Source organism: Mobula birostris, chromosome 23 (genome assembly GCF_030028105.1).
Source record: "Mobula birostris isolate sMobBir1 chromosome 23, sMobBir1.hap1, whole genome shotgun sequence".
Taxonomy (NCBI): Eukaryota; Metazoa; Chordata; class Chondrichthyes; order Myliobatiformes; family Myliobatidae; genus Mobula; species Mobula birostris.
Window position 1 is genome coordinate 14154945 of NC_092392.1, and position 22031 is coordinate 14176975.

The 22031-nt window shown below is 38.9% G+C and overlaps 1 protein-coding gene across 3 annotated transcripts in view; it reads right to left on the minus strand.

Annotated features, from left to right (window-relative positions):
- Positions 1–236: 236 nt before the first annotated feature.
- The window catches only part of lhfpl3 (LHFPL tetraspan subfamily member 3), a 225986-nt gene continuing 204191 nt past the window's right edge, over positions 237–22031 (minus strand). For 2 of the 3 annotated variants that reach the window (XM_072241662.1, XM_072241660.1), the window contains 2 exons: positions 8385–8410; positions 237–932 (listed from right to left, as the gene is read on the minus strand). In XM_072241662.1, the coding sequence (XP_072097763.1) occupies positions 8394–8410 (17 nt within the window). In that variant the 3' untranslated portion in view covers positions 237–932; positions 8385–8393. Of the gene's footprint in view, positions 933–4629; positions 5049–8384; positions 8411–22031 lie in introns of those variants that run through there. The other variant, XM_072241661.1, reaches the window with a different exon arrangement.

Genomic DNA, 22031 nt, shown 5'->3' on the forward strand with positions numbered 1-22031 from the left:
GGGGGAAACAAAGAATTTTAATATTCACATGTAATTTGTATTCCAGTCTTCCTACCATTAATGATCTGGTATAGCAACACGTGTTGCTTTGATTTATACATTCCCATAACTATTGCACTGATAAGTGTAGTATCATCATTGATTAGATGAAGTTCTTTAAGGGGCTGAAATATGGCTATAGTATTAAGGCTGGTAATAAAACTTTATTGTAGAAATTTTTAAAATTGTGGTTGTATTGTATAACAAAGCTTACATAGGTGGTTCTGAAATACCCTTAACAGTGAATAACTTTAACACTGTAATGTTTTCGTTTGAATAAGTTCTAATATTTGTCAAAATATGTCAAGTCTAAATGTACATTTTTCACAATACATTGAGGTAGGCTGATCTCTAAATTGTTTTTAAGCAAAATCAAGGTTACAGATATTGAGTGACAAACCAAAATATACAACTACATTGTATAACATACCAGGATGTAATGTATAATGTATTCATGATATTAGAAGCCATTGGGTTGCTTACATAAAGAGACAATGAAGTTAATCTTCTGACATTTGTAACAACCATACAAAATCCAATCATTGGAAAAGAGCAAAAACCTAGATTTCAAACCTTCATCTGTTGAACTTGCTGTATGTATACAAAATATTCACAGCACTGTTCATCTAAGAGAATTGACCTCGAAGTAGGTGTGTTTCCTCTTCTGGAAGAACGTTTCTCTGCAATATCTAGACTCTAACTCAAAACAAAGTAACTGATCTTTTGTGGCATTCAAGCTGAGAGCACATTGCAAATCCACAGTTCACTCTTGAACTTGTTACAATTTACTCCATTTTTCGTTGGTTTGCAGGAATAGTTGACAGATAGATCTTCAGTAGAGCTTCCTTTTTTAATTTGGTGTGGATAAAATAAGTGGTTATCTTTTTAATTGCCTGAAGTTAGCATGGGGAGAAGAAGACAAAAGATTGATCATTACATATCAACAGGATGTTCAAGATGTACCTGTAGCAGTTCATCATTTTAAAGCAGTTTGTAATGTCTTCAGAAATCAAATGTACAATCAAAATGCATTTGAGTTTTTTTTTTGGGGGGGGGATTGGAGAGAAACAAGGAACCTGTATTCCTGTGGTTTTATCATCTTTGGTTAAAATAGTTATTTTACAATTCATTGTAGAAACTAATTGAGATCAGGCTATAAGATTTTTTTTTAAATTCTAAGTTCTGCTACCACTTTATTCCAGCGTGAACAATCAGTAGTGTTGAGCTGTAAGATTGGGTTATATCTTGTTCTTCAGCCTGCTGCCTGGACTCTAGGGCATGGATCTTTTCATAGATCTACAAAGATCACTTTTTCCACATTGTATTCCATCAACCATGCCCTTATTCATTTGACCTGTCTCAATCCCCAGTACTATCTGCAATTTTCTTGTATTACATGAGGTTACACAGCTTCATCAAAACATCAAAATGCTGTGATCTGAAGTATGGAAATTTGAAGTTTCACTGTAATTGTCAGTTGTCTCTCTATTCTGATATTGATCATTTGGACCTCATACTTTCAGTGATGCATTTAACCACTACAGCTGGAGGTTTGAAGTTAGCAGATTCTGTATAATGGTAACTTTTGTGAAGTGTTCAAGGGTGGCAGTAGAATAAAGCTATAATTGTCTATACAATGCATACACTTATTTAAAATTATAACACTTAATGCATAATCAATGTAGTTCAAGATGCAACATATACCACACCTGCCACTACTACGATCCATCAAATTTTCTAATCAAGGGCAGCTTTCAATGTACTAAATGTTATTTGACAATGTTATTAACCACAAAGCTGAAACAGATGTTTGAGAACAAAAGTTTCAGGTAGCCTTTAAAATTTTAGACTTTTAGAATGGAACATTGAGCAACAGATCTAGGTGCAGTCATTGATGTAATACAGTATCTATATAACTTGTTTAAGGATGGAGGTTAAATTTTATTTCCATTGCTGAGCTGAGTTGTCATGCATTTACAAACTGTAGCTATTGAAAGAGACATTTATCTGTGTAACCTGAGTTACAGATGTATACAAATGAACTTGTTTGAATCAATAATAAAAAAAAATTAACAACTTCACTGTATTCCATGTCTTTTTGAAATTGAGACCAAGGGAAGATCAACAACTTTCACAACCTCCAGTGTCCCAACTGTGGCAACCAATTTGCATACATCTCCCCTCCATGACAAGACATGTACTGATGACAAGATCTTTTGGTGATCGTTTTTCCCTGAAAATGCATTCAAAATCAATTTACTATGTGTCCAAGTGTTTGCTGCAAAGGTGAATAGTTAAATTTCCAGTGTAGATAAAGCTGTATCTTACTTTACCTTCTGTCTCTTTTTTTTTTTAATACGCACTTTTAAGTGCATTTCCTATTCCTTGCTAGCTGCATTGTGCCTTGCTCTCAAGTTTTTTGTGATATGATGTTGAACAAAAACATGGACCTTCAGTAACACTGGTCTGTTTCCTGCTTCCAGTATTTGTTGTTTTGAGTTGTATCACTTTTTAAAAACAAAATGATAGAACCAGCTGGTCAACCTAGCCACTGGGTATGAATTTGAAATTACTCCCACCACAATTGACTTTGGTCCCTTCAAGAGAACCAATTCACAGGCTAACCTGCACACATCTCTTACGTTGTTTTGTAGGCAAGACTTGATAGGTGGAATAACCAGATTATGAAATTGTTTTTTTCTTTGCTTGTTTTAATCTACGCACCACCTTTAGCTGATAATGCATTGGACGAAGTCTTGCTAATGGGTATAGATTATATTCTGGAATGATGATATTAGTGACCATTAAGTGATAGCTACGTCATGAAAGAAAGCTACTATGCTTGCTTGTAAGTTGTATGTGGAAATATATTTAACCTTGTCCTTTCCAATTAATCTACTGCAATTACATGTGTTCATGATATAACACTTAACAAGTGCTCATAACTTATTTTAATATGATGCTGATAAGGATTTCCTCTATTGTGAGCCACTACAATGCTTGGATATTGTAGCAAAGCAGCAAACATACAAACAATGCAATGTGTAAGTGGGCAACGGTAAGAGAAGTACAAGTTGTATCTAAAAAATGGAGTGTTAAATTGCAGAAATGAAAAGCTGAGAAATCTGCAACTAATTAGATAAAAACTTCCTTCTGGCAGGCTACTTAGCCCTTAGAATAAAAAGGAAACCATTCCAGTTTTAGAAACTAAATTCTAGAAATGGCATGTGTGAAGAATTTTAAGTTGCAGTTTCATCTCTTGAAATATCCTTGAAGGTGAAAAGCATTGACCTGAAACACAGACAAGGCCTCACCTACTGCGTACTTCTATCATAGTTTTTCTTTTTGCTTTTTAATACAATTCCAATCAATTGTTATCTTAGTGAGAACAATTATGATTTGCTGGAGTTAAATCAGCATTCACGAGATGGTTTCCTTGTGGCAGTAACCAATGCATCACTGACATAACTGATGTCAGTTACTTCAGCAGTGATCTTCCTCTCATAATAGAAGAAATGAGGATATATGCAATAATCAATCAGCAAAATGTACAATTTTGCTCCTTACAATGGAGTTGCCTACAAGAAGCAAAATTAAAACAAAATCTAGATATGGATTTGTAAGTACAAAACATTCACATCCCAAGTACTGAGTAATGACCACCACAGCCAGGCATGTATTCATTTTCAGTGATAAATTCTTCAGGTCACCATTTACCAGAAATTTAACTGGATATGTAATAAGGATTGTGGCTACAAGAGTAGATCAGGAATTGGACATATTGTGGCAATTGATAAGCACAAGTGATATGCATAATAAAATACTTAACTGTTTACCTGAATGAGTGCAGTTTTAGCAACACTGAAACCTCACTGGGGAAAAGCAACCATTGTGCCTGCTGCCTATTCACAAAACATGCATTCCCTTCCCTAACAGCTCATACTGGCAGCACTGTATACTGCCTGTAAAAGGAACTGTAGGTACTTAGCAAAATTATTTCAACAGCACCTCCCAAAACTACAACTCTACAACCAAGAAAACTGAATGTGGTAGGAACATAATGTATATCACTATGTTTCTGCATCATTTGTAAATCCTAGAATTGTCTGTCCAATAAAATTGAGAGTAGCTTTACTAAAGGGCTACAGTGATTTAAGATACCTCGCCATTACCTTCAAAGAAATTAAGGATGGGTAATAAAAGAACCTTGGAGATCCTCAAATCTCAAAAAGAAATGGTAATGGTCCTGTCTCTGCTGTAAAGTCAGGGTTTGAGACATTCCAGATATTATAACATTAAATCTGAGCTGTTAGTAGGTAAGATACTAATCTGAAATCCAATCTGCCATTTCTGGATGCAGTGGATCCTCCATTAAAATTTGAATTTTTCTGGTCTAACACACAACCCTCCCAACACAAACTCATATTCAATGTCTAAGTTTACTGTATGTGAGCAGTAATACGCAGCACCATATCTCAAGAGGGCCATCTTGGTCTTAGTAAGAATGCAATATTATTGCATCCAGAATGAGTTATGGACTCTAGGGGTAAAGTAAAAGAAGAGATCACAAATTATTTGTATCACCTAGAGTTTAAACATAATTTCATGGTTTGATTAAAAATTTACAAGTTATTAAGGACAGTGCAAAATTAGAACTTGGCTTTCAAGGCTGGAGTTAGGAATCTGTACACTTTTATATTGTCACTTGCAAGGCCAGCAAATAGTAATTGATGTGCAATGAATTGTTAATTTTGATAAACTATGAAAAGATATGGGGAAAAACTAGGGAGTGTAATGGGTTAGGTGACAAATCAGCTATGATCTCAAAGATTTGGAGGATTACAGGCTGCCGCCTCCTCCTCCTCCTCCTAAACATATTTCTCAATGTTCATTGCTTGTGTTTTGACTTTGAATCCTGCAGATCCCAGATCCTCCAGTGGGTCTTGAGAACCCCAAGCTACTGCTACTGTTGTATTTCTAGTACCAAGTTAAACTGGCTAAAGTGTAATCTGTGGAGAGAGAAACGGAGGCAAGGTTACAAACAATTTTTGTTTCACATTTCAAAAATCAGTGGTAGATGACATTTCTGCATTCTCAGGGGTCTGTTCACTTAATTCTTTGCTAAATCTTAGGGATATGAATTATATTCATTAGGAAGATAAATGACTTGGATGAGGGTGCATTTGTAAGTCTACAGATGACACAAAGGTTAGTTGTGTTCTGAATAGTGTAGAAGATTGTTGTAGTCACAATGGAGGACATTGACAGGATACAAAGTCAGTCTGAGAAATGGCAGATGGAGAATTCAGCTTGGAAAAATGTGATTCAACTTTGGAAAGTGGAATTTGAAGCAGAATAAAGGACTAATACATGATTCTTAGCAGTCTGGAGGAACAGAGCAATTTTTGGGTCCACATCCATAGATCCTTCGAAGTTCCTGCACAAGTTGATAGGGTTGGTAAAGAAGGCATGTTGAGTTGGCCTTCAGTAATTGAAGGATTGAGTTCAAGAGCTGTGAGATAATGTTGCAGATCTATAAAATCTGAGTTAGATTATGGTGAAATATTGTGTTCAGTTCTGCTTGCCTCTTTATAGAAAGAATAGACTCAGAAATGTACAGCACAGAAGCAGGCCCTTTTGTCTTCTAGTTCATGCCAAACCATTTAAACTGCCTAGTTCAATTGACCTGGAGCCTTCAATTCCCCTACCATCTATATACCTAACCAAACTTCTCTCAAACATTGAAATTGAGCTCACATGCACCATTCCCACTACCCTCTGAGTGAAGAAGTTTCCCCTCATATTCCCCTTAAACATTTCACCTTTCATCCTTAACCCATGACCTCTAGTTGCAGTCTCTCCAAACATTAGTGGAAAAAGCCTGCTTGCCTTTACCCTATCTATACCTCTCAGAATTTTGTATACCTCTATCAAATCTCCCCTCAGTCTTTTGCATTCTAAGGATTACAGTCCAAACCTATTCAATCTTTCCCTATAACTCAGATCCTCTAGTGCCTGCATCATCCTTGTAAATTTTCTCTGCATTCTATGAATCTTATTTACATCTTTCCTGTAGGTAAGTAACCAAAACTGCACGCAATAGTCCAAATTAGGCCTCACCACATGACTTTAACATAACATCCTATCTCCTGTACTCAATACTTTGATTTATGAAGGCCAATATGCCAAAAGCTTTCTTTACAACCCTATCTATCCATCCAGCCACTTTCAATGAATTATGGAAATGTATTCCCAGAACCCTTTATTCTACTGCACTCCTTAGTGCCCTACTGTTCACAGTGTAAGACCCACCCTGGTTGGTCCTATCAAAGTGCCACACCTCACACTTGTGTGCATTGAATTCCAGCTGGGCCAGATCCCACTGCAAGCTCTGATAGTCTTCCTCATTCTTCACTACACCCCAATCTTGGTGTCATCCACAAATTTGCTGATCCAGTTAACCACATCATCACCCTGATCAATGGTATAGATTACAAACAACAACAGACCCAGTACCAATCCTTGCAGCACTCGTCCCAGGCCTCCAGTCAAAGAGGCAACCATCTACTGCCCCCTCTCTGGCTTCTCCCTCAAAGCCAATGTCTGATCCAATTTATTACTTCATGTTGAATGCCAAGCAAATGAAGCTTCCTGACCAATGTCCCATCCAGGACCTTGTCCAAGGTCTTGCCGAAGTCCATGTCAACAACATCCCCTGCCTTTCCTTCATCAACTTTCTGGTAACCTCCTTGGAAAAACCCTTAAGATTGTTAGGCACAACTTCCACGCAAAGTCATGTTGACTATTGCTAAGCAGTCCCAGTCTATCCAAATACTCATACATCCAGTCCCTTAGAATACCTTACAATTACTTTGCCATTACTGATGTAGGCCCATCAGCCTATAATTTCCTTGTTTATATTTAGAGCCTTTCTTAAACTGCGAAAGAACATTAGCTATTCCAAACCTCCAGCAGCTAAGGATGATTTAAATATCTTTGCTAGGGCCCTGCAATTTCTGCTCTTGCCTCCCACAGGGTCCAAGGGAAAACTTGGTCATGCCCTGGGGATTCATCCATGCTAATTTGCCTCAAGACAGTCAAAAACACTTCCTCTGTAATCTGTACAGTGTCCATAACTACACTGCTGCTTTATCTCACAGTAAATACAGATGCAAAAAATCCATTTAAGATCTCTCCATCTCTTTTGGCTCCACATATAGATTTGTGGGCTGAAGGGCCTATAATGTGGTGTAATGTTCTATAACTATAAAGAATAAAAAACAATAAACTGTGGGGGTGGGTGAAATATTCTACCTACAGCTTTTTTGCCTTCTCTAATGGGTGCCTCTCTTCACTGAAGCCCTGAAGAGCCAAAGCCCCAAATAAGCACTCTTAACACTGTCCAACAATGGCCACTCCGCTTGCCCCTGCCTTATTTTTATTAGTTCCTGCTGATCAATCCTGATTACTGATTGGCTGTTCAGAATGGCCTGTGTGGAAGATTTAGAAAAAGTGCAAAAGAAATTTACCAGGATATTGCCTGGATTAGAGATCATGTCTTATGACGGTAAGTTGAGTGAGCTTCTTTTCTGTTTATTCAAGTTCAAGTTTATTGTCCTTCACCTGTGTACACGTATACCACCAAATAAAACAACTTTCCTCTGGACCAAGGTGTGCAACAAGATACATATAACATGATGCATAAAGTAATATTACCACAATTAACAAATAATAAAATATATTCCAGAAGGCTACCTATCCTAACACTCTTTACTGTCCTTGGAGCAAAGGAGGATGAGTGGTGACTTGATAGATGTGTACAAGATGATAAAAGGCATAGAGTGGATAGGCAGAGATTTGTAATATGAGAGGGCACATCAGAGGCAAGTTTTTGGGTGGTGGTGGAGACAGATACGTACATTAATAATAATTAAACGTAAGCACAGGGATGATAGAAAATGGGCTATGTAAGAGGGATGGATTAGATTGATCTTAAGAGTAGATTAAAAGTTTGGCACAACATTGTGGGCTAAAGTGTATTATGCTGTAATGTTCTACATTCTAAACTTAAGTTTCATAGAAAGATTCCCTGCCTAAATATGTTTTTTTTAAATTCTAAGACAAATTAGCCCTCACACGACCTTGTTTTCTGGCAGAATGAATCATCCAGACATCCCAGTAGTTTACCAAAATAGATCTTGCACTTGCAATTACTCTATTCATGGTGAACCAGGTATAGAGACCGTCATTCAGACCGAAAGTAATCACATGGGTAACATGCAGAATAGTGCAATATTTACTTCTAACAGGTTAAACCTACAGAAACAAAATTGCAAAATACATACCTTAATTTCTTAAGCATTTCCATCATCTGCAAAATAAGGAAATATAAAATATTAATTATTTCCTACCCATAATTTTGGCCTGAATTTTAATAGTACTTGCAAATAGTACTATTAAAATTATTACAAATAGCCAGAGAGCTCCTACAGACTTTTAAGGCAGTAATGTTGTCATTGCTGGTCCAAAACAACAGGGCAGTTCTAAATTGATGATGAAACTCAAGCCATTGTTATCAATTGGATTGAAAAATCTTTTGAAGTACAGTATACATTTAAATGATATAATAAACGAGTTTTAAATGCAAAAGATCTTTTTCAAAAAATTACATTATCTGAGAAGAAGAATTATCCATGATATCCTGTTCAATAATTATTGTTCGACTAGCATCTAGAAAACAAATTACCGGGCATTATTACATTACTACTTATCCAAGACTCATTTATTGTGAAGTGTTTATGTATAACTTAAGAACATGTTAGTTGTTATGTTAATGTAAGTATTTCTGCTGTAAAGTATTTTTTACTTCTATCTTGTCATATTAACTACCTTAAAACTTGCTTGGCCCTGACTTCCTTCTTGTATTTCCCAAATGAAAAGTCTGCCTGTAGCATCTGATTTTAGTCAAAACTGGTCACCATCTACACCAAGATCACTCCTGTGCAATTTGCAGTGTTCAAATGAAGATTGGCGTTACTCCATCTCACTTAGTAATGTTTGTATATCATGATCCATATTGGATTCTGATGTTTTAATCATAGTTTTATCTGAAGTCAAGAATGAGGCCAAAAGTTGTGGATACAGCCCAGTCCATCACAGGTAAAGCCCTCCCCACTATTGGGCACATCTGCATGGCACACTCACAGGAAAGCAGCATCCATAACCAGGGACCCCACCACACAGGACATGCTCTCTTCTCACCGCTCAGGAATAATGTACAGGAGCCTCAGGAATCACACCACCAGGTTCAGGAACAGTTTATACCCATCAACCATCAAGCTCCTGAACCAATGGGGATAACTTCACTTGCCCCATCACTGAAGTGTTCTCAAAACCTCTCAGCTCACTTTCAAGGGCTCTTCATCTCATGTTCTTGATATTTATTGTTTATTTATTAATTATTTTTTATTTCTTTCTTATTGTGTTTGCATAGTTTGTTGTCTTTTGCACACTGGTTGAACACTCAAGTTGGGTCTTTCATTGATTTTGCTATGGTTATTAGTCTATGGATTTATTGAGTATGCCTGCAAGGAAATGAATTTCAGAATTTTATATGGTGACATATATGTACTTTAATAATAAATTTTACTTTGAACTCTGATTTTTGATAACTTGTTGCTTCATAAATTTTATTAAGCATTGAAAGAACAAAAGGAAATTGAAACAGTGAAAGGAGCAGAAACTAGTAACAAGACAAAGAGACTGAGATGCTAAGTTTAAGTTGGTGCTGACCTCATGGTACAGCTCTTTTATACCCATAGATAAGAAAAATACCATTCAAACTCATAGATAGGAGTCAACCAATGAGATAGTTCTTATTCAAATAATGCAATACCAAGATAAGATTCCAGAATCATACCAATATAGCTACTAGGGTACACATTGAACTTTTAAACACATACTATGACCGCTAAGAGACGTAATAAACTGTTACATAAAGAGTTACTTAAAATACAGACAATTAACTGTTAAACTGAATAGAAAATATCAATTAGACAGTCTTAAGAATAAAACCATCCGATCCAACTCCCAGATTCAAAAGGTATCTGTTGGCTCTTCTAAGAAGTTTCTCCTTCCAATATTCTGTGCTTGATCAAACTGAAATGTTGGCCACTTCGTTAAATCTGTTGGTCAAATGTGTTTCTTGCAGTCAATGCATTGTGGGATTCAGCTCTCCTGCCACTCAAACTACTCTCTTACAAGCAGCAACCTTGAATGGAATATTAAAATTTGGCCTGACTTTATTATTTACTAACACATTGACACACTGCCTAGCACTGTATGTCTATACTGTACTGCTAAGATAGTATAGTGGTTTCATTATTGAACTCAAAATCCAGAGATCTGGAGGCAGGAGGGAAAACAAGAGAAAATCACATGCTGGAAATCCGAGCAACACACACACAATGCTGGAGGAACTCAGCAGGCCAGGCAGCATCTAGGAAAAGTGTACAGCTAATGTACTCTTGGGAGCTTAACTTCCAAGGATATGCTTTGTGTCAAAAGGACAGGCAGGCAGGTAGAGGGGTGGTGTGACTCTGTTGGTAAAAGATGAAATTAACTCCTTTGAAAGAGGTGACATAAGATCAGCAGATGTAGAATCCTTGTGGGTAGAATTAAGAAGCTGCAGGGAGAAAGATCCTGATGGGAGTTACAGGACTCCAAACAGTATCCAGATGTAAGAATGAAATTAGAACTGCAGATATAAAAGGAAAGTGAAAAGGGCAATGTTACAATAGTCGTGAGCAATTTCAATGTGCAGATAGGTTGGAGATGGATCCCAAGAGAGGGAATTTGTAGAATGCCTACAAGATGTCATTGTGGTGGAGCCCACTAAATAAAAGGCAAATCTGGATTGGGTGTTGTGTAATAAACCAGATTTGATTAGGAATCTTAAGGTAAAGGAACCTAAGGAGGCAGTTACTGTAGTTTGAGAGGGAGAATTTAAAGTCAGATGTATCAGTATTATAGTGAAGTAAAAGGAATTACAGAAGCCTGAGAGAGGAGCTGGCCAAAGTTGATTGGAAGGGGATACTTGCAGGGATGATAGCAGAACAGCAATGGCTGGAGTCTCTGGAAGCAAGTTGGAAGGCACAGGATAGATGCATCCCAAAGAAGAGTATTCTAAAAGGAGGATGTCACAACTGTAGCTGCCAAGGGAAGTCAAAGACAGCATAAAAGCAAAAGTTAACAATATAGCAAAAAATAATGGGAAGTTAGAGGATTGGGAAGCTTTTGGAAATCAACAGAAGACAACTAAAAAAGCAATAAGGAGAGATAGCATGAAATACAAAAGTAAGTTTACCAATAGTATAAAAAAGGATAGCAAAAGTTTTTTTTCAGATATATAAAAAGTAAAAGAGAGGCAAAAGTGGATATCGGACCTCTGGGAAATGATGCTGGAGAGGTATGAATGGGGGACAAGAAAATGGTAGGCGGACTTAATAAGTATTTTGTGTCAGTCTTCACTGTGGATGACACCAGCAGTATTGTTAAGGAGAAGGTGCTTGAGGAGTTGAAAGGTCTGAAGATAGCGAAGTCATCTGAACCAGATGGACTACACACCAGAGTTCTGTAAGAGACAGCTAAAGAAATTGTGGGAGGCTTTAGTAGTGATCTTTCAAGAATAGCTACAATCTGGGATAGTTCCAGAGGACCTGACTATTGCAGATGTGGCTACTCTATTTAAGAAAGGATGGTGGCAAGAAAAAAGGAAATTATAGGCCAGTTAACCTGATCTCAGTGATTGCTAAGAAGTTGCAGTTCATTATTAAGGATGAGGTTTCTGGATACTTGGAGGCACATGATAAAATAGGCAAAGTCAGCATGGTTTCTTTAAGTAAGGGGAAATCTTGCCTGACAAACCTGTTGGAATTTGAGGAAATAACAGGCAGAATGGACAAAGGAGAGTCAATGGATGTTGTTTACTCAGATTTTCAAAAGGCTTTTGACAAGGTTCCGCACATGAGGCTGCTTAACAAGATAAGAGACCATTCTATTACAGAAAAGATACTAACAAGGGATTAGAGATTGGCTAACTAGCAGGAGGCAAAGAGTGGGAACGAGGGGGGTCTTTTATGGTTAGCAGTCAGTGACGAGTGGTGTTCCACAAGGGTCAGTGTTGGGTCCACTTCTTTTCACGTTATATGTTAATGATTTGGATGACAGAATTGATAGCTTTGTGGACAATACAAAAATAGGTGGAGTGTTGAAGAAGTAGGGAGTCTACAGAAGGACTTAGACTGATTGGGAGAATGGGCAAAGAAGTGGCAAATGGAATACAGTGTCGAGAAGTGTATGGTCATGCACTTTGGTTTAAAGAATAAAGGTGCAGACTATTTTTAAAATGGGGAAGTATTCAATTATCAGAGGTGCTAACGGACGGGAGTCATCGTGCAGAATTCCCTGGCAGGTTGAGTTGGTGATATGGAAGGCAAATGCAATATTAGCATTAATTTCAAGAGGACTAGAATATAAAAGCAAGGATGTAATGCTGAGGCTTTATAAGGCATGGGTCAGACCACCCTTGGAATACTGAGAGCAATTTTTGGATCCTTATCTAACGAAATATATACTGGCATTGGAGAGTGTACAGAGGACGTTCACAACAATGATTCCAGGAATGAAAGGAGCTTGATGGCTCTGGGCCTGTACTCAGTGGAGTTTAGAAGAATGGGGGGGGGGGGGGGCTCATTGAAACCTATCAAATATTGAAAGGCCTAGATAGAGTGAATGAAGAAAAGATGGATTTCCAACAATGGGGGAAGTCTAGGACCAGAGATCACAGCCTCAGAATAGATGGATATCCATTTAGAAGAAATAAGGAAGAATTTCTTTAGCCAGATGGTGGTGAATTTATGGAATTCATTGCCTCAGATGGCCCTGGTGGCCAAGTCATTGGATATATTTAAAGCAAAGGTTGATAGGTTCTTGATCAGTAAGGATGTCAAAGGTTATGGGGAGAAGGCAGGAGAATGGGGTTGTGAGGGATAATAAATCAGCCTGGATGGAATGGTGGAGCAGACTTGATGGGCCGAATAGCCTAATTCTGCTCTTATGTCTTATGATCTTATAAAATGAGATAATAAGCTGCTGGACCATAATAGCCCCTGAATCTTCCCTGACCAATAAGCATACCAAGCTTACCAATACCCTAGACACAAATACATCTTGTGGAGCAAGACCCCACATGCAACCTTTTACCAGGAAGCTGTTTGCCAGCTATTGGGCAGGGCTCAGTACTGTGCTAGAAAGGTTTTTCCAATCAAAGCCAGAAATCCTTCCCACCATTTTATGAGTTGGTTAAGTCCCATCCCCAGATTTATTGGCTATTAAGGAGATTTGGATATTCCATTAATAAAAATATTGACACTTTTATAAAACCTTAAAAATTGATTCCTAATTAAAATCAACACAATTTAACAATGTAATTAGCCTGCTTCCATATTTCCTCATGACAAAGAACCTGGTTTTCCTGTGTCCAATTCTCCCCAGATTCCTATCAGCTCCACCAGATTCCACTACTCAGCTCCACGAAGGGTAATTTAAAATGATCACTGGAGGAAATCCATGCAGGTCCAGGGAGAACATACAAACTTTGCAATAGGTTTGAACTCATGTCTCTGGACCTGAGAGGCAGCAGCTTATCACTGTGCTGCCCTATTTGCTCATCCCTCTATCTAGCTTTTGCCGTGAGATTTGGGCTGGGCCAGACGTCGAGAAGTCTGCTTTCCAATGTGAAACTACATTTAGTTAAAAGGAGCTGCAGTTAACTTGTTGGTGGCAATCAGCTAAATGAAAGTTTGGGACTTGGTCTTTGCTTGGAAATTCTGAACTCCTGTGGTACATAGGTAAAAACTGGCAATGGAGTAGAACCTGATTTATTTTAACTAGAAAATCGGAGTCATTCCAATGATGACCATGAAAACCTGGTTCACTAATACCTACTAATGTTCACTAGGTTCAATTAAATGCTGGCTCAGCCTACAAAGCCCACACCCCTTGGATGAATGTAACAAAAAATGTAAAGTGAAAATGGTGTTTCGCTGAGCAACCTCAACATTAATCCCTGATTTTGTATTCTCATAGCATTCAGCCAGATCTGGACAAGACTACCTCTTTCCGGTCACCTACAACCACTCAGTTAATAGTGGTTCTTTAGAGTGAAGAACACACCGAGTAACAAAGGCAAACAAGATAGCTTTAACTATGTTTGTTTTGTGGTTGGACATCTTCACAAGACCCTCAGAGGTGCACAGCTCAGCAGCATGTGCAATGCCCAAGCTGTCCTCATCACTAAGGATGTTGTCGCCTGAATCGGCCACTAAGCTAAAATAAAACAAAACAAATAAAAATTCACTTGTCTTCATCTTCTCTAACCCACCTAACACAGCTCCATATTACCACAACTATATTGATAGTTTTCACCTTATAATCCTTCCTCCATACTCATGAATCCACCATCATAATGTGCAGCCAATTCATTACCTGCACAGCAAGCGCTCATAAAGTCAGAACACTGCACCACAGAAAGAGGTCTTTCAGTCCAGCTAGTCCTTGCTGAACCATTAATCTGGCTAGGCCCATCAACCTGCACCAGGACCATTGTCCTCTGTATCCATCCTACCCATGATCTATCCAAAGTTCTTTAAAATGTCAAAATCAAACCTGCGTCCAATGTGTGTGCTGGCACCTCATGCCACATTCTCACCACCCTCAGAGTGAAAAGGTTCCCCTTCATGTTTCCCTTCAACATTTCACCTTTCACTCTTAACCCATGACCTCTAATTGTAGTCTCACCCAACAAGCAAAAATGCCTGTTTGCATTTACCTTATCTATATCCCTCATAATTATGTACACCTCTTCCAAATCTCCCCTCAATCCTCTACATTCGAGGGAATAAGGCCTAACCTATTCAACGTTTCCCAACAACTCAGGTCCTCAAGTCCTGACAACATCCATGTAAATTTTCTCTGCACTCTTTCAATCTTATTTACATCTTTCCTGTACATAAAAACTGCACATAATATTCCAAATTAGGTCTCACCAATGTCCTATACAATTTCAACACAACATCCTGACTCCTGTACTTTATGAAGGCCAATGTGCCAAAAGCTCTCTTTCCCACCCTATCTTCCTGTGATGCCACTTTCAAGGAATTATGGATCTGTATTCCCAGATCCCTCTGTTCTACTGCACTCTTCAGTGCCCTACTGCTCACAGTTTAAGACCCATCCTTGGCTGGTCTTCCCAAAGTGGAAAACTTCACACTTGTCTGCATTGGATTCCATCTACCAGTTTTCAAGCAAATCAAATTCCACTGCAAGCTATGACAGTCTTCCTCATCGTGAACGATACCCCCAATCTTCGTGTAATCTGCATATTTGCTGATCCAGTTTACCACATTATCATTGAGATCATAGGTGAGGATGACAACAACAATGGACCCAGCACCGATCCCTGTGGCACACCACTAGTCACAGGCCTCCAGTCAGAGAAGCCAATGTCTCATCCAATTTACTACCTCAATTTGAATGCCAAGCAACTGAACCTTTTTGACTAACTTCCCATGCAGGACTTTGTCAAAGCCTTTGCTAAAGTCCATGTAGACAACGTCCACTGACTTGCCTTCATCAACTTTCCCGTTAACTTCCTCAAAAAACTCTGTAAGATTGGTTAGACATGACCTACCACACACAAAGCCATGCTGACAAATACTCATGTATTGGGTCCCTTAGAATGACTTCCAATAACTTTCCCACTACTGCTGACTTTGTATGTAGGCTTAACAACATCTTTCTCCACAACTGCTCCACTTTCTGTTCTGGCACTCTGGTTCCCATCCTCCTGCAACTCTAGTTTAAACCACTAACCCCCGCCTGTGCTGCACAAGCAAACCTTCCCACTAAGATATTAGTCCCCCTCCAGTTCAGGTACAAACTGTCCCGTCTCTACAGGTCCCACCTTCCCCGGAAGAGAGCCCAATGATCCAAAAATCTGAAGCCCTCCCTCCTGTACCAGCCTCCTTAGCCATGTGTTCAACTGTATGATCTTCCTATTCCTGGCTTCATTAGCACATGGCACGGGCAGCAACCTTGGGATCACAACCGTAGAGGTCCTGTCCTTTAACTTAGCCCCTAACTCCCTGAGCACACTTTGCAGGACCTCATCACTCCTCCTACCCATACCATTGGTACCAAGATGGGCCATGACCTCTGGCTGCTGTCCCTTCCACCTAGGAATGCTGTGGAATCCAAGATATCCCTGAACCTAGCATTCGGGAGGCAACATAACATCTGGGAATCTTGTATTCATCCACAGAACCTTCTTTCTGTTCCCAACGAGATCCCCTAAAACTACAGCTCACCTCTTCACCCCACTTCCTTTCTCCCCCCAACTCAATGCCAGAAACCTGACCATTGTGGCTTTCATCGGCTAGCTCATTCCCCCCCCCCACACCCACCCAACAGTGTCCAAAGCAGTATACCCATTGTTGAGGGGGAATAGCCACAGGGGTACTCTGAACTGGCTACTTATCCCCTTTCCCCATTCTGACAGTCACCTGTGTCCTGAACCTTGGGTATAACGATATGTCCTGTCTATCAACCCCCCCCCCCCCAAGTCTCCCGAGCGACCTGGAGTTCATCCAGTTCTAGTTCCAACTCCTTAACATGGTCTGTTAGAAGTTGCAGCTGGCTGGACTTCTTGCAGGTGTAGTTGTCAGGGGCACTGCAGGTCTCCCTGCCTTCCTACATTCTCCAAGAGAAGCATTCCAGTATCCTGCCTGGCATCTTCACTGCTCTAAATGTGGAATAAGAAAGAAAGAGAGAATAAATAACAAAAAAAAATCTACCCATGACCTAAGCCTCTCCTTGCCGAAACTCTGATGACCCAAAGCCTCAACTCCCCACTCTGACAGTGGTCCACTCGCATAATGGGCATTCCACTTTAACCTGACTCCTTTTTAATGGATCTTGCCATGTGTAATAATGCACAGTCCAATGTCTCCTCGGGGACTGTGGCACACAACATGTAATAATAGCAATATAATATATAACAAAAATAGCAATGTAATAATGTTATTAACAGATAAATATTGGCCAGAGTACTCTGCATTCCTGTGTATAGTTCTTAATCCCCTTGCTAATCCAGAATCTATCCATACCTACTTTAAAAAATTCAAATATTCTGCTTTCATTATCTTTAAGGAAGAGAGTTCAAACAATTCATAGTCCTTTATGAGGAAAAAAATTGCTTAATCTCTGTCTTAATTAAACAATCCCTTGGTATTAAACAGTGGACCCCAGTTTCAGATTCCTGTACAAGAAAAACCATTCTCTCACCACATTCACCCTTTCAAGGACCTTCAGGATCTTTTGCATTTCAATCAATTCTCCTCTGATTATTGTAAATGCTCATAAAAACAAACCTAGCCTGTCTTAATTTTAAAACTTGAATCCAGGGCTTCCCGATTCAGATCTAAGAGTGCTATCAATTTAGCCAAGTGATCCATCAACCAACAGTTCTTCTATCTTACCACATCAAATCATGAATGATAGTAGACAATTAAACAGCTAATGGAAGGTCCACAAATACAGAATTGCATGCATAAAGGCAAAATTGAAATATTGTCAACCACGTCCAGTTACTTTAGCTGGGCGGCATCCACACCCAGACATCCCACCTCTCCCGGAAGTTCCAGGAGTCTCCCGCATATTAATAGTGACTCCCTGATGCCCGCAAATTATATACAATGTCCCAGAAATCAATTTTTTTGAGAGGGAGCGAGAGAGAGAGAAAGTAAGAGAGAGCGACCACGAGAGAGAGCGCGGACGAGAGCAACCACGAGAGAGAGCGCGAGAGCGACCACGAGAGAGAGAGAGCGCGCCATGGTAGAGTGTTCCAAAAAAAGAAAATATAAAATGTACGTCACCCCAGACTACCCTAAAGTGTACCCCTGCCTAATAGGGGTCAAAAATAATGACAGTGTTGCTCGCTGCACTGTTTGTAACAGTGACTTTTCTATTGCCCATGGTGGATTAAGACTGTGAGGTGAGTTTAACAGGTGTCATTCGTTCATTAGCATAACTAACATTATTTAAACTAGCTGGCTAGCTGCTAAGGAGCTACTCTATTGCAGACATCACACCTCTCCCGGAAGTTCTGGGAGTCTCCTGCAAATTGATGATGCTACCTCCCTGAAATGAGTTTTTGCAGGGTGGGATGTCTGCACACCAGATTTCAAGGTGAGTGGCCCCGGGTCCGAATCCAGCTGGCTCTTTGCATGCACTCTATCCATGCTGGATTGAGCATTGAGCTAGCAACTCAGCCTCATATAAAACAGACGGATGCTAAAAGAAAATGGCAAGGTTGTTGCCCGATGCGCCACAAGGAGAGGAAAGGAACGGAATAACAAGAACAATCGCCAGTTACTGTTGGAGTCTACTGCCCACCTACAATCTGCACCAGCACAAGTGCCAATCCACCACCAATTTTGTATACTGCCCATATACAAAATCGTATTACATAAGACTCATGTTTCAAAACTAGTTAAGCTTATCAGTACTGCAACAATGCTATCACAAAACTACAATGGGTAAAATTGCACAGGTATATCTTGTTCACAAAAAGCAGGGTAAATCTAAATGACCAATCACTGTAACATTGGTTTAAATCATAAACAAAGAAATGGACAATGCATTTACCAATAACCTCTTCAATGATGCTATGTTCTGACCACTTAGCTGTAGATTCTATTACAACCTTTGTCCAAGCATGAACAAAGGGGCTGGACTTCACAGGCACAGCCTTAATGTCATAACAGAATTCAATGTAATATCAAAGTTCCCTGGTAAAACTGATATAAAAGGGAATGAATTAGAAATATTTCTTTTGGATGAGGTCACAGGTAGTACAAAGGAAGATACCGGAGGCCAGCCCTTGCACATGATTGCAATGTTACCAGACCCCATCTCTTCATCGTGTCTTTCATCATAAGGTCTGAAGTATGCATCTTTTCTAGTGATTTGTGTGTTAAACTCCAGCTTCTCAGCTAGTGAAGATGTTTACACCCACATGCAGCAAGACTTGGATAACTTTGCGGCACGAACTCCTCCGTGGTAAGTAACACCTGCACCACACAAGTGCCAGTCCAAATAAAAAGTAATAGACTGATATGATCATCTCCCTTCTCAACAACTTTTCTAACAGCAAGAAGATGATAAATACAGTACATTTGCTTGGAAGAGCGCACCTCTTGCAAAATTCATTGAGAAACTCAACAACATCCAGGATAAAACAGCCCACTAGTTAGGTACCCAATGCTTCCAAATACTTAATCCCTTCTCCACCAAAAGAGAATTGCCGAAGTGTGTATCTCTACAAGATACAGTACATTTCACTAGAGTTTCTTCAGTTGTGACCCCCACATTATCAGCCCCCATCACTGAAAAGGACAAGCACCAGCCACATACAAAGCATTGTAGGATTAGAACACCTGCAGTTCCTTCATTGTCACTAGGTCAAAATTCTGGAGCTTCCCACTTAACAGCTCTGTAACAGAGTCTTCAGAAAATCTGCAACAGTTCAAGAAAGTTGCTCATCACCACCATCTCAAAAGGTAGCTCTGGAGAGATGGGTTGGGTTTCTCAGTGGCACTCAAACCTCATGAGAAAATAATTTTTAAAAATCTTTTGTGTGCTTGCATGTTACATTAGTATTCATTTGAAAAGTACTCTATCTCAGGTGATTTTCGATTTGTTAAACTGTAAATTAAAATAGTCTCTGAGTGGTAAGGCCTGTGTACCTTCAATGCTCAATCATTCGGCAAGGTAACTGCTCTCTGCTCCCTCTCGATCCTAAGTGCAGAATCCATTTCTGATTTGCCTTTTCTAATGTAATACATTCATTTGTGAACTGCCCAGCAATAGTAATAAGTGCTGACAGCTCCAAATGTCATTTAAACACTATTGATCCATTTAATGGCAAACATAGAGTCTTAAATTTACCATGAGTTGCCACTTTAATTTTAACATGCCCTGCTGTGGACCGCCTATGCAGTCCAACAACAGGGCTCTAACTTCCTAAGGTTCCCAGCATTTACACTAACGAACCCTTGCCAAGTTTAATGGGGTCTGTAGAGCTTTGAGGAAATATTGTTTAATATTTTTACAGCTTTTAATTTATTTTACTTTTTCAAAAATAACTCAGATTAAGGTTTTTTTATAGCTTTTAAGTGTCACAATATCAAAGACATTCAGGAACATTTATAGGCCCTAACAGCAAATCTGGATGTGGCTTTTTCAGCTCTCAAAGCTGTTAGGGTTTAGAAGACAGGGTCTCAGTTATGCTGTTCAAGGCGATGCCAAAGTCCTGAATGTTATGAGAAAGCAAGAGAAGTTGTCAACAACCAGATTCGTTAACTTTGGCATGAAATGTTTGTGGGTGGTGATGGCAAGAGGGAATTTATGCTGGCAAAATCTGGATGAATACAAGGAATTTGTTCTCAGTTCTATTCCTCCTATCCCTGCTAAGACAAAAACCTATGTGTGGAACTGTGGCTGTGAACTTGGAATATGCCTTCTAGCGTACCTTAGAATATGCTTTTCCGATATATGTTCCCATTATTGCCTTTTAATTAAATATTTTAGAACTCATGAATGATGCAGGTGACAAAAAATGGAAGATACAAAGCAATATTCAAAGGCAAGGAAGTTTTTCCAGAGTCTTGACCATAGTTTCTCCCTCAAATAATGCTTTCAGACCAAAATGTCTCTTCATCTATTTCAAATGACTATTGGCTGCCATCACAGCTAAGAAAACTACACTAATTATCCTTTAAATGTGCTTTATTGGTTCTGAACAATTTTGGGATATCCCAAGGCCAAAGAAAAGGCTCCAAAATTAAATTACTCTCTTATTGAAGTGTAGTTTTTGATAATTGCCATAAGGTGGCATAGTTTAGTTACCTTCACCTTAAACAAATATGCAAAAACAGTCTAAGTAAACTCATATTTAAGTGTCTACTGAATTGAAGAATCTAAATTCCATATAACAAAATAATTGTTCCTGTTGGTAACAAAATGTGATTTCTTTTTATTAACATAGACCAAATGTAAGGATTTTTATCTAATCTGTGCTTTTCAATATAGATTTCCCTTGAATAGATTTGTTTTAATCCGTTAGACAGAATCAGAAAAGAGGCATAGAAGGACACATGAACCACAAAGGGTTAGGAAATATGCTTTAAAAATCAAATCTATTTTCAGGAATTGAGGAGGTTCAAGCAGAGAATAAGCCCCAGTTCTGAATAGTCCGATGCTTTCCTGCACATTCTTTATAAAGAGAATTACATGATTGCATCAAGACCAATTTGCAGCTTGGTACATTGGTAGATAATTAAAAAAACTGTGTTTTCCTTAAAGAAACCATTTCAGTACACTGAAAAAGGAACATCTAAAGAAACCTCATTTATATGCAGTAAAATGTTATCTACAATCCCTTTTCCTAATTCTGCCTCATTTAAACTGCCAGTGCATTTCACAACAATGACTACTGTATGGCAACATAGCAGTTAAACTATCAGACTAGAAACATAGAGATTTGTGATCCAATCCCACCATAGCAGATTTGCAATTTCAATTCAGTACATAACCTGGAGTTTGAAAAGGTGGGCAGGAACACGAACTAGTTGCAGTATCGATGACCATAAAAGCTACTAGAGGGTCACAAAAATCTATTTTAGGAGAGAAAATACATCATCCTTCTCCAGTGACTACAAACCCACTCCATTTGATAGACTTTTAAATTCCATTAATACTTGACTACTTGTGTGCTTAAAAAAAATCAGTCGCACTAGGCAGGGGTAAGCAATCTCACAAATAAAAGTTGAGATCAAAACTCTGTACTCATAGCACACCTAAACAATTAAACT